The 14,210-nt window shown below is 42.7% G+C and overlaps 1 protein-coding gene across 1 annotated transcript in view; it reads right to left on the reverse strand.

Moving 5' to 3' along the window:
- PLXNA2 (plexin A2) overlaps positions 1-14,210 on the reverse strand; it is a 498,241-nt gene that overhangs the window by 135,623 nt on the left and 348,408 nt on the right. Inside the window, exon 12 of the mRNA XM_063142969.1 lies at positions 11,600-11,799. Within this exon, the coding sequence (XP_062999039.1) occupies positions 11,600-11,799 (200 nt within the window). The remainder of the gene's footprint in view (positions 1-11,599; positions 11,800-14,210) is intronic.

Here is a 14,210-nt window from a genome sequence, read left to right on the forward strand (position 1 = left end):
TTGTGTCCACCACTAGGGAGTCTTTTTTAGTGATGGTCCCAAAGTTCTTGATTCAGTTTCCAAAGAAGTCAGTGTTCTGGATTGTGTGGACTGCTGCCATGGATAGAGGAGGCCCTCCTCTTCATAAAGTGGCCCTACATGCCTAAAACACAATGAGATTGATGACGGTGTCAGGGGAGGCTCACATGCCCCCTTATTCATGTGTGCATTGTCCTCTTATTTTGAGAAGGCCTATTCAGTGCAACAGTGCTAAGAGAGTGGTGCTTTTAAATGAGCTGTCAAGATCTCTTCCTTCAGGCAAATGTTTTACAACATTCTGCTTTTAATCTGCAACTATTTTAATTTTGTTTTGTTATTGCTATAATTTTATTGGAGCTTTATTTTTCTTTAATTATAATCCACTTTGAGATCCACTGTTGAAAAGCGGACTATGCATTTGCTCAACAAACAGGATAATGTATACATTACCTTACTGGCTTGGGATGATGGGAGTTGTAACTCAACAAATCTGGAAGCCAGATGTGGGGAAGACTAATCTAGATGAAGACTTGTTTATGAGACTGACAGACATCTGAGCTTAATGCTACCAGCCGGAAGTCTTAAGTTGCTAATTGTACCTTGCACATGAGCTCACAGAACACTTGGGAAACTGCACTGGTACCAAATTTACACTAAGATTCAATGTAGTATTTCTCTTTGTCACTGCACTTGGTCTATAACCCACAGCAATTTTGATATTCTATTCGCCCACCTTGCAAAGTATTTTGTTTAATTCAAAAGTCATAATTCCAAGATGAGTCGTCATAGATTATTCTTCATTTTGAACTCTGCCTTCCATTTTAGGACACTTAGCACACGTGCTCTGGTTCTTTGCACACATTTAGGTTTTTGTAACCATTCCTTCTTGAGCCCCCATCTCCAGCAATGATCAAGACACTTAACTAGGGTGACCATATGAAAGGAGGACAGGGCTCCTGTATCTTTAACAGTTGCATAGAATAGGGAATTTCAGCAGCTGTCATTTGTATATATGGAGAACCTGGTGAAATTCCCTCTTCATCACAACAGTTAGAGGTGCAGGAGCTATACTAGAGTGACCAGATTTAAAAGAGGACAGGGGACCTGCAGCTTTAACTGTGGTGATGAAGAGGGAATTTCACCAGGTTCTCCATATATACAAATGACAGCTGCTGAAATTCCCTTTTCTATGCAACTGCTAAAGTTACAGGAGCCCTGTCCTCCTTTTCATATGGTCACCCTAACTTAACTGTCAATATTGCTGGAGCACAGCCAACAAACTGAAACTGATGGGGCTTTTGAAAGCTGGCTAGAATCTCTGTGAGCCATCTAAACATCATTCTCTTTTCCAAGAGTTCTCAATTCATGATTTGAGGATGATGGAGTGAAGTTAATAGAGACTCACCAACTTATAATAAGAAGTACCATTTATTGTCAAAAAGTTGTTTATACTGTTGTTTTATACTTTGAATGGTTTTAATTTTTGTGAACCGCCCAGAGAGCTCTGGCTATTGGGCGGTATAGAAATACAATAAATAAATCATAGAATCATAGAATAGCAGAGATGGAAGGGGCCTACAAGGCCATCGAGTACAACCCCCCGCTCAATGCAGGAATCCGCCCTAAAGCATCCCTGACAGATGGTTGTCCAGCTGCCTCTTGAAGGCCTCTAGTGTGGGAGAGCCCACAACCTCCCTAGGTAACTGATTCCATTGTCGTACTGCTATAACAGTCAGGAAGTTTTTCCTGATGTCCAGCTGGAATCTGGCTTCCTGAAACTTGAGCCCGTTATTCCGTGTCTTGCACTCTGGGAGGATCGAGAAGAGATCCTGGCCCTCCTCTGTGTGACAACCTTTGAAGTATTTGAAGAGTGCTATCATGTCTCCCCTCAATCTTCTCTTCTCCAGGCTAAACATGCCCAGTTCTTTCAGTCTCTCTCCATAAGGCTTTGTTTCCAGACCCCTGATCATCCTGGTTGCCCTCCTCTGAACACGCTCCAGCTTGTCTGTGTCCTTCTTTAATTGTGGAGCCCAGAACTGGACGCAATACTCTAGATGAAGCCTAACCAGGGCCGAATAGAGAGGAACCAGTACCTCACATGATTTGGAAGCTATACTTCCATTAATGCAGCCCAAAATAGCATTTGCCTTTCTTGCATCCATATCGCACTGTTGACTCATATTCAACTTGTGATCTACAACAATTCCAAGATCCTTCTCGTTTGTAGTATCGCTGAGCCAAGTATCCCCCATCTTGTAACTGTGCATTTGGTTTCTATTTCCTAGATGTAGAACTTGGCATTTATCCCTATTAAATTTCATCCTCTTGTTTTCAGCCCAGCACTCCAGCCTATCAAGATCACTTTGAAGTTTGTTTCTGTCTTCCAGGGTATTAGCTATCCCACCCAATTTTGTGTCATCTGCAAATTTGATAAGCGTTCCCTGCACCTCCTCATCCAAATCATTAATAAAAATGTTGAAGAGCATTGGGCCCAGGACTGAGCCCTGCGGTACCCTCTACCAGAAAGTAAGTAAATAAATAGTAATAAAATGAGGCAGGAAGGAATGTGTTAATAATAATTAAAAAATAACCTGCAAAGAGGGGGAAGGAGTGATTCAAAAAGACTTAATGAGGAATGTGGAAAGCAGTGATGAAAGGAATCATCTGTTGAGGTGGCATTTCAGGCAATTTTGCCCAGCCACTGAATGAGCCAAAAGGCAACATTCTGCAGGATGCCGGAGAGTGTGTGTGTGTGTGTGTGTGTGTGTGTTGTCTATATGCGGGGAAAGTGCTGTGGTGGCTGTGGATCTGTGCCATGTTGGTTAAACAACACAAGCGCAGCCACCGTGGGGCTTCCCTGCGATGCTGCGTTTTGAAAAATTCAAGGATTTACCCCAACTTTTTCAAAGGGAGCGACATCAGCACGGTGCAATCTGGGGTCAACCTGGGGGTGGAACCTGGTGGAAGGCAACCAGCAATTGGTTACCTTCTACCAGAAGGAGGGCAGGGGTGGCTCCAGGAGAGGAATGCACAGGGTTGAAGAGAGAGGAGGTGCCAACCTGGCACCATGAGAGCACTGCAGAGAAGAGTTCTTTGCAATGGTGCTGCAAGTACTCATATCAATCAACCTCACTTGTTTGCACAAACATCCAGTCCCCACAACCCTGATCTTTCTCCCTTGTTTTTCAGGTTTTAAGGTTTTGACAAGAAATGCCCAGCCTACTAATCTGTCTCTGCACATAGTGTAGTCACAATCAAGCATAATGTAGCCACAATCAAGGCCTACCACAATAAACATGACAATGAAAAGTATTAGAAAAGGACACATAGATGTCTAAAACAAAGATACGAAATGTGGTTACTTCCATTAATGGTCCATCAGGCACTTGATTTTGTTCTGACTTTTATACTGTTAGTTTTACTCTACCCTGTGCCTGTTTGGTGCATACTCTCCCCCTTCTTATTGTTTTATTATGATTTTATTAGAATGTAAGCCTATGCGGCAGGGTTTTGCTATTTTATTGTTTTACTCTGTACAGCACCATGTACACTGATGGTGCTATATAAATAACAACAACAACAACAACAACAACATATAAATGGCTATAGCCAGGATGAAATAAAGGCTGTAATTTGTATTTCTACCAAGGTTTTGCTATTAACATACATGTAAATTTCAATAAAATTAGAGGATTGCTGTCAACATTTTGCTAGTAAATTGCAACCCTTGCACCTAGCCATTCTCCCACAGAGCACTATGAGAGAATCAATCTCAATCTCAATCTCCCTCTCCCTCTCCCTCTCCCTCTCCCTCTCCCTCTCCCTCTCCCTCTCCCTCTCCCCTCTCCCCCCTCCCAACCTTTTTCTCTTCCTAACTCTCTTTGCTACTGGGTGTCCTGAGCTTATATGCTGGTTGCCCCTGATTCAGTTGCAGCTGGGTCTGCCTCATCAGTAGGCTTCTCCTGGGTCTTCCGGCAGCCAGGTGAGCACTCTGTCATCAGCTCTCAGCTTCCCGCCTGGTCCATCACCACTGGTGTTCCAGTGAGGCATGGAGTGAGGCAGGAGAGTCTGGAACCATGGCTGGGCTTGGGACAGGGCTAAAGGCATTCTTGGGAATCTCAGAAGAGGCATCCCAGCATTAGTGTGCTTCCTGTTGCACCAGGTCTACCACAGGAGAGAGCTGAGCTAAAGAAATAGACTCCTCATCTAGGCTTGGGTCAGCCAGGACCCTGACACTGGGCCAGATGTGACATGGGAGTTCTGTGTTCAGATCTGCCATGTTTTAAAGGAATATTAATATCAACAACTGGAATCAGGCATTTGGAAGCAGGCAGGGCCAAGGTGCTGTGGGTATCTGGGAATTGACTGTCATGGGGCATATCGCAGCTTCAGGAAATGGCAATTCAAATCTGAAAAACAGGGAAGGGGCAAGGATTAGCTCCTCTCCCCCAGCACAGTGACCCCAATCATCACATCTGTTTTGGTGCCCTGATTCTCTTGCCGTTGCCACTCCCATATCTCTTCCCACCACTCCTTCCCAATGCAGTTGACACTGGTGGCAAGATTCACTGTCATAAGCACTAGATAATATGCATAACTTGCTCTTAGATCATTTCCCTTGGATTAAAGTGAGAAAACTGAGACCTTAAGAACATTACAATGGATTTTCACTGAAGGAGTGAAAGGGAGATCCCTTGTGTTTTTTTGGTTTGTTCTTACATAATCTAAACCACCAAAAGGACGGGGGAATTAAGACATGTTTTGGATGGATGTTGGAGTGGGGGGAAGGTTACAAGTGTGACCCTTGGACTGCAATGCAACTTTTAAAAACAGCAATCACAAAGTCATTCTCCGTTTGATTGCCTTCCCCACCCCATGAAATTGGGCCAGATTATATCCCTTATGAAGTAGCTTCTCCATACCAACATTCCTAATGAAAGGCCAAACCTTTTGAATTCTATAGTGAATTGAACTTTCAGGCTTTATAAATCAAAACACTAACAAACAAACAAACTCAAACCCAAGATACCATAGTTTGTGGAGCCACTCCCACAATGTTGATTCTAAATCCGGTTCTCTACTGTGTAATTTATCCAGAAACTTCTCCTGTAATGAATTCTTTATGTTCTGTGGCCAGAAGTTAAATGGAAATTGTTCACTGTTATATGCTGCTTTGAATTAACCAGAGCATTAAAAAAGATTTTTTGACAAAGCTTTTTTTTTTAATGAGTCTTTTACATTATGTGATTCTTATATAGTGACACTGCTCTAAGTTTCCTCTCATGACAAGGTGGAGTCATACCATTTGGAAATGACAGTATTTTGCAGCCAATGTATAAACCATCCTAACAGATAAAGGAACTTCAGTGCTGAGAATCATCAACATAAGAAGCCAGCGATTTCTTGATGTATAGTCCTCAACTCATGGCTGAAAGCTACTGCTAAGAAAAAGGGGAGGAGAAACCCTACTGTGCAAACACTAAAGATAGGATCCAAACCTTAAAAGCCTATGAGTGTGACAAATGAAGTCAATGGAAGATTCTACTGTGATATAAAAGATTAGACATGTGCTCCGCTCCGATTAGAAGCGTAGAAGCAGTAGCGAATTGGCCTGCTCCGCCTTGCCCAGAGGCAGAGTAGAAGTGGACCGCGGACCCCTAGAAGCAAGGCGAAGAGAAGCGCCCATTTTCGGAGCGCTTCTCTTTCTGCGGAGCGCTCCGATCGCCATCTTGAAAACATTTCGCCCATAGGATTGCATTGCGGAAAATAATCGCGGATAACTGGGTTGTTTTTGACGCTATCGTTCTGAAAATTCTTGTGCTCAGAGAGTCGTGGATGGGGGTCATTTTGAGACTACTCTCACCTCTCTGCGTCATGCGGGTCGCGTGCTATATTTTTTAAAAAAATCGGGTACATTTACAATACAAACGGTAGGGTAAACCGGCTGCGGCGGCGGGGTATATTTGAAGCGATGACAGGCACATTCAACTCCCAATCCTGATGAGAATTGATCACCTCATGAAGCATCATCCTCCAATCCCAGCGTTTGAGGCGGGGACTAAGCCAGAGTCACCCTCACAGTCAGAGAGCTCTCAGCCTCTTGTGGGTTTAGCGTTCATTGAGAGAGGGTCTACTTAGTGAGCTGCTGCTGTGTACTTTGGAGATAGATTAGGATTTTAGCTTGGCGTGTGTGTTTGTTTGCTTCTTTCTGACTTTTAGCTTAGTTTGCTCTGTGTTTTTCCCTTACTTTGATTTAATATAAACTTTATTTTTAAATTTTGGTGTGTTTGTTTGTTTGTTTGGTTGTCCCCCCGCCTTCCCTCTCTTAAAGCCTGACTGTGTTTGATTTTCCTTCTGCTTTTGTGAAAGCTTTTTTTTTTGAAAGCATACACACACTTCTTGTCCCATTTCCCTACATTTATTAGTAATATTCTTAAACATATTCTTATATTCTTATACATATTCTTAGTAGTATATTAGTATATTCTTATACATATTATTAGTAGTATTAATATTTTATTAGTCATCATGAGAAGAGGGAGCAGGCGTGCTGAAAGCAGCAAGGCTCAGGCTGGCACCAGCAGTAAGCAGCAGGCTGCCTCTCCTGCTGTGAAAATCAAACGGGCAACTCCTTGGCTGGCTGCTCCACAACAGAAGCAGGACAAGCAGCAGGCAGAGCCACTCTCTTCTGCAACTTGTGCCCGGCGTTCTCTTTTTGAGGGTGGGAATGGGAAAAGTGCCCCTTTACAAGAGGTAGGTGGCATTAGAGTAGTAGTAGTAGTAGTATCCCCAACTCCTTCATTATCCTTTGAGCCCACGAGCCCGCTGATGGACCTAGACGAGGTCCTCAGCACAGTGGAGGGGGAGGAGGAGGAGGCGGTGGTCCTCCAGGATGTGGGGGCTGAGGAGGAGCAGCAGCAGGCCGAGGTTCTCTCCCCAGTCTCATCCCACACCTCTTCCGCTGCAACCCCTGTTTCTGTGGCAACACCAGAGAGCTCAGGCGGGCAATTGGTGGTGTCACCATGGAAGCGAAAGACAAGCATCGTGTGGGACCACTTTGAGGTGGGAGCGGGTCCCCGCTTTGCTGTCTGTCGCCACTGAAAACTCACCCTAAGCAGGGGTTCATCTACAGGGCATTATGGAACCAGCAGCATGAAGATGCATCTTCAGAGGCAGCACCAGTCGGTCTTGCTGGGGAAAGAGGCGGGCAAGGTGACTGGTTCCAGGGGAAAGCCGAAGGCTGCTGCTGGCACTGCCACTCTAAGCTCTCCATCTCCCATCCCCACAAGGGTTAGGCAGGCAACCCTGCTGGAAATGGGGTGGGGGAAGTATGGACCCACAAGATGGCGTTTTCCAACGCCCACCCAGGGTGCTACTGTGGTGGGGCATCTGCCGGGACTGACTCCTCCCCAATACTAGATCTATGACATGTCACTCTGCCTGCCCCTCTGCTAGCCTGTCCTCCTCGGTGACCAACTCGCTGGGATGGTTTGCGTTTGCAATGTGTGATTAACTGCAGTGCTGGCTTAGAAACCAGCCATCCTTGCCTCACTTCCTTGTGCCCCCAGAAATGCCCGCTGCCTGCCTGCCCGCCTCCCCCGGGGTGCTGCTGTGGTGGGGCATCTGCCAGGACTGACTCCTCACCTGCTCTGCCTGCCTCTCTGCCTGCCTGTGCCTGGGAGATGGGCTTTGCGGTTCGTGCCCAGCACCCTCTGGCACGCTTGCTCCCAGTCGTCCTCCTCTGTGCCCCTCAATGCATAACTGCTGGTTTAGAAAGAAACAACCAGCCATCTTTGCCTCACTTGCTCCTTGCGCCCGCTTACGGGTTGGTTTGCTATGCGTTAGTGCTGCCTGCCTGCCTGCCTGCCTTCCCTCCCTTCTCGCCTTCCCTCCCTTCTCCCTCACCATCGCAGGGATGGTGTATGTGTCTTGCTTTGACTCAGGGGAGAAGTCCTTCCTGCGCTCACTTAGACTTTATCAAGTTCAATAATCCATTTTTCAAATGTGGAAGAAGATTTAGGGTTATCTCGTGGCATGTTGGGATTTCCTTTGAACTGGCCCCATTGAGCTGTCTGCATTGCAACTTTAAATCCCTGACATATTGGAGTGCCCGATTTTCAAAACTTCCCCTAACATCAGGGGATGATGGGATTGCCTTGAAACTTGGCGTCCATGTGGACACATGGGTAAGCTGTCATGAGACCAAAGGATAGGTTTCTGACGTGCAAATTGACGTAGTTGTAGAATGGGACAATTTGGGGTGAGTTAAGCTGCGCCAAAAATCAGGGGATGATGGGACTGCCTTGAGTCTGGGCGTCCATGTGGACACATGGATAAGCTGTCATGGTGGTGAGTTTGAGGTTTCTAATGTGCAAATTGATGGAGCTATCCCAAGGGGTCTGAATGGGGTGCCCAATTTTCAAAAATTCCCCAAAAATCAGGGGATGATGGGATTGCCTTGAAACTTGGCGTCCATGTGGACACGTGGATAAACTATCATGGTGCCAAGTTTGAGGTTTCTAACATGCAAATTGACGGAGCTATCAAAAGGGGTGTGAATTAGGGTTATGGGTGGTGCATTAGAGGTTAGAGCCGCGCCAAAAATCAGGGGATGATGGGACTGCCTTGAGTCTGGGCGTCCATGTGGACACATGGATAAGCTGTCATGGTGGTGAGTTTGAGGTTTCTAACGTGCAAATTGACGGAGCTATCCCAAGGGGTCTGAATGGGGTGCCCGATTTTCAAAAATTCCCCAAAAATCAGGGGATGATGGGATTGCCTTGAAACTTGGCGTGCATGTGTATACCCCCATGAGGTGTCATGGTGCCAAACATGAGGTTCCTAACTTAAACAGAAAAAAAGTTGTATACCTTTTTAGCTTTCAATGCAACCCTATGGGGGGGAAAAACGGAGCTCCGATCCGGATCCGGAGCTCCAAGCGGAGCGGAGCGGAAATGGGCGGAGCGGGGGCGGGGCGAAGCGGCCCGATCCAAAAATCGCAGATCTGGAAGCGAAGCGGAGCGGGGGGTCCGTGCACACCCCTATAAAAGATGTATATTCTACTACAATAGTATCAATGTTCTATGTGCATCATCTGTTGCAACACATGCTCAGGGTATCATTAACATTTTATTGAGGTGCAAATGCGTGTTACAACACAACCCAAGAATACACATACATATTGCAACATACAGTTGATGGAAAAGCCAACAACATGAAACAACTTTCACACACTAACAACACCAATTGGGAAAATTAAGATATATTATTATTATTTGCACGCAAGCATCTATAGGGATGCTTTAGGGTGGATTCCTGCATTGAGCAGGGGGTTGCACTCGATGGCCTTGTAGGCCCCTTCCAACTCTGCTGTTCTATGATTCTATGATATACAAACCCCTAATATGATCACAATATATCTTCTAATTAACAATCACAGATGAACACCTTGTTCTGGTTAACCCCCTTGGGCTTTATGATCAACAAGACATATTGGGTCTTTTCACACTATCAGGTAAGTTAAGGCACACTTAATTTTATTCCTACTGGATCCTTACCATACTTAAAGAGGTTTTCTCAAAGGGGAGGAGCTCCCTTAGAGGAGTACTTAAGGCTGTTTGCCTTCCTCCTGTTAACAGTGCTTCCTTTGTAGATGAGACGGAGTCTAGAATTTGGGTATGTTGTAATAATTCCCCCCCCCATGTTGATTATAGCACAAGGTGCTAAGTATGAGTAATGTCACATATCTTTATTCCACAGAATGTTATTATGTGTAAATCTACATGATGTTGAGAAGTTGTACAAGGTTGTGGAAAGTTGTTCATTTAGAACTTCTAAAAGACTTTTTTTCTGTCCACTGAAAATGGAATATTCCCTGAGTGAACTGTCATATAAAATATATTTGGTTACTGAAGAATGAATATGAAATGTTGTTAAATCTCTGGAATCTTCATTTAACGAGAATAGGGTGTTTAAGAATACCTGATTATTTAACTGTGATTGTTAACCAGAATATGGTGTTTAACTGTGATTTTGAAACTATGATTGTTAACCAGAATACTTGAATGCTTAAATGTGATTGTTAACCAGAACAAGGTGTTCATCTGTGATTGTTAATTAGAATATACATTGTGATCATATTGGGGGTTTGTATATAGATGCTTGCGTGCAAATAATAATATATCTTAATTTTCCCAATTGTTGTTGTTAGTGTGTGAAAGTTGATTCATGTTGTTGGCTATTCCATCAACTGTATGTTGCAATATGGATGTGTATTTTGGGGTTAATTGTGTTGTAACATGCATTTGCTCCTCAATGAAGTGTTAATGATACCCTGATCATGTGTTGTAACAGATGATGCACGTAGACCATTGATACTATTGTAGTAGAATATACATCTTTTATATCACAGTAGAATCTTCCATTGACTTCATTTGTCACACTCATGGGCTTTTAAGGTTTAAATCCTATCTTTAGTGAAAGCTACTGCTAGCATTGCCAGCTTCCACCAGTGATAGCTTTAGAGCGAACAAAGTTTTCATAAGACTATTGCCCCTGCACTGGCCTGCAATCCAGAGAAATCAATTACAGACTAATTACTTCCCTGTTTTAATTAGTGTGTCTGCCGAAGGGCAGAAAGGACACCCCCATACTGATGGTGGAGTTTGACAACTGAGAGCGCATAAACGAGGGCAGTAAAAATGCACACTGGTTGTGCATTGCAGATATTAGCAAATTAATTTAATAGGAAATCACACACTGCTTTATTTGTTCCTCTTTAGTATAATAAGGATAACAGGCTACATCAGGATAAACAAGGTGGAACCAGGAGCAGACAAGGTTCCTAACCATATTGCTGTGGAATTGATTAGCAAGTCCTAATGACTACAGTGGAATGTACTTCATGGTAACTGTGCATAGGATTGCAGGTTTAGATCCATTCCTTCCTTCTGTGCAATACTTTTAATAGTATCAGAATAATACATCACAAAGCCAACCTGACTGGTGTGATATAATGGTTAAAATGCTGGATTTTGGCCAGAGGGATCAGAATTTCCACCCAGACATGAAATTCATTGGTTGACTTTAGGTCTCTCTCTCTCTCTCCTTCACCTACTTTGCAGAGTTGTTATGAGCATAAAGTGGGGCAACCCATCTCTTTGAAGGCAACTTTGAGCTCATTGGACAAGATAAAATGGGATTAAGAACAGCTCCTCCTCTATAGGTTGCTTTTATTTATAAACAAAACATCCTTTAGACTTACAATGAAAAATGTCATGACTGATTGTCCAGGGAAAAATCAGGCGATGTCATCCATATGGAATTAGACCAGAGAGAGGGCTTCACCTTTGAAAAGCCCTCCTCTCCTATAACCACCTGCTCCACCTCACCTGATGGGTGAATGTAAAGCAGGGGCTCTGGTGAAGATGTCAAAGTCTGGTTAGGCACATGTTGATTATTACACATTATTAACATATGCATGTTAAGGCAGTTGTAGGATACAAAATATTTGGTTTGGATTCAATGAAGACAAAGCAAGCGAAGAATAGAAAAAACCACTAATCTGACTGGACATCATTACCTCGGTGATGCGTGGGTTGGAGCATTTGACATTCCTGCTTGACCAGTCGAGCCACCGTCCCCATCCACCAATAGGAGAGGGGCAGTGCTGGCGCAAAGTGCACTTTCCTTCTCCAGCACACCAGCCACACTCAAATTTTTGATCTGCTTTCAGGCACAACCCACAGCTTTCCCGCTGGGCTGCACACTTGTACAGATGAACTGTGGAGACAAATAATAGGAGTATGATCTGAGAGTGGGAGGCAGCATAGCCTAGTCAATCCAAATAAGATAATCTGGTCACAGTGCTGAAAGGTGACTGAAGCTTGTACTGACTCCTGTATGAACTTGCCCACTAGTTCAAATAGTTTTCTTAGGCCTTCTACTAGCTGCCCTCACTGTTGAGATTAGGCGTGAGGCTACCAGACAGAAGGCCTTTTTTATGGTTGTACCCTGGCTGTTGAAACTCCTCCAAGGAAGATCAGCCTGCCTCCTTCATTAATATTCTTTAGGCACCAAGCAAAGTCTATCCTGTTTTCCTTGGCTTTGGGCAGGGGAACTGATTTGCTTTATTTGCTGGATTTTTGTATGTGCGCCTTGGGTTGGTCTGACAGATGCTGACTGTCTAACTGCTGCTTTTATTGGGGTGTGTGTGTGTACTATAAACATATGACATAAATATCAATACAGCATAAATATACATATATATAAATAGCATAAATAAATGCTCGCTGATTTATCTGCTGTTTTATGTTTTTATTAATAGCCGAGAGCTTCGGCTATTGGGCGGTATAAAAATGTAATAAATAAATAAATAAATAAATTATATGGTTGTTTTAATGAAATTTTGTTAAGCCACCATGAATGCCAACTGTGAAAGAAAGGCAACTTGCAATTAAAAGAATGAATGAATGAGGGTGTGTCTGGATTGAATTTTGAAAGGACTGTGTTTCTCAGATGAGTAGTCCAGACTATTATGCACTTTGGGAACTAAGCCTATCTCCATTTCATGCCTGGACTAGCTCGGTTTTGTCATCCTCATAATACTTCAAAACATCAGTGCCTCTGCTGGGGTGTGAATCCTGGTCAAAGTGAAGGTTGGGGTTTTGAACTAGCCCATCCAGTCCCTCTCCACATCTCCATATTAAAATAATATGAGTTTAAGAACTCGTTACACTTGTAAATTGTACTATAATGCTTGCTTAAGAAAACAACACAGTCCTAACTCTTTGAACATCTAATTTTTGTGAACTGCCCAGAGAGCTTCAGCTATTGGGTGGTGTAGAAATGAAATAAATAACATCAAATAATCTAACAATTTCCAGAGGGGTAGTTGTTTTGTTGCAGCACAAACAACAGAGTCTTATGGTATCTTAAAGACTAATTCAGATATTATGACACCAATTTTTATGGACTATACATTTATTATTATTTATTTATATAGCACCATCAATGTATATGGTGCTGAATACTTAAATACATTTGTTTGTATTTAAAGTGCCACAAGACTTTTTAATGCTTTAAACCAAGACTATAGGCATGCTTCACAACACAGGTATCATATATGGCAAAAATGAATTAAGAACATTAGAAGAGCCATGCTTAATCTGACCAGGGGTCCCTTAGTCCAGCATTCATACAGCTGCCTGTGTTGATAATAATAATGTGTTGATAATAAAATGAAAGATGTTTAGTAGATTTTGATGCAATTGTTTCTAACCGGGTATGTATTTTAATTTTATAGAATACTTGGATACTCCAATATTAATTTAATACCAAACTACAGCTGGTCAGTTATGAAGCCAATAGTGATAGTATGTCTAGAAGTCAGAGGCAAGCTGGCAATAAGAACACACATAGGCTAGTTCTATAGATTTCTCTGGTTATTGCAGCCTGAATTTGGTTCTCAAACCTAGAAAAGTTTTTCAAACTTTTTTTTCTTTCAAATCTTCAAATCTTTTTTTTCTTTCAAATCAGGCAAAAGAGCCTACTATTTTTGATATCCATCTACACATGTATACATATCTATGCTACTTAGTACATCTATGGTAAAATTCATCTATAAATAAAAAAAGAAATAGATTCTAGGGGTGGATGGGCTAATCTCCGATTGCTTCTTTTCCCTTTGTCCTTCTGGTTTTATGGATGAAAATTAACTTTTTCTACCAAATTCTCAAACCTTTATATAGAAGAACCTCCCTGGCCTCTTTCCTTGATGCTATTTCTAGAGTTTCCATTGTTAATCCTCTTAAAAGCCTTCCAGGCTTTTAATTGACTAAGGAGTATCTATGCTTTCCCCACACCATGCAACAACTGTAATTCCTATGTTCATTAATCAATGCGTGATTAGCTATCCACAATCCATCATTTCTAATGGATTAGTAAGATTTGGTTAAAATAGTAAGCTTCTTGTAATGAAGACCACCCCATTATTTCTTTCACTCTTTCAACCTTTTAAAAAGCATATTTATTTCAGTGCTTGCCTACCACATACAATGTCCATTTCAAGTTTATTTGTTTTCAAGTAGCTCTGTACTTATATTATTATTATTATTTATTTATATAGCACCATCAATGTACATGGTGCTGTACAGAGTAAAACAGTAAATAGCGAGACCCTGCCGCATAGGCTT

This window comes from Elgaria multicarinata, chromosome 1 (genome assembly GCF_023053635.1).
Source record: "Elgaria multicarinata webbii isolate HBS135686 ecotype San Diego chromosome 1, rElgMul1.1.pri, whole genome shotgun sequence".
In the NCBI taxonomy this organism is placed as follows: Eukaryota; Metazoa; Chordata; class Lepidosauria; order Squamata; family Anguidae; genus Elgaria; species Elgaria multicarinata.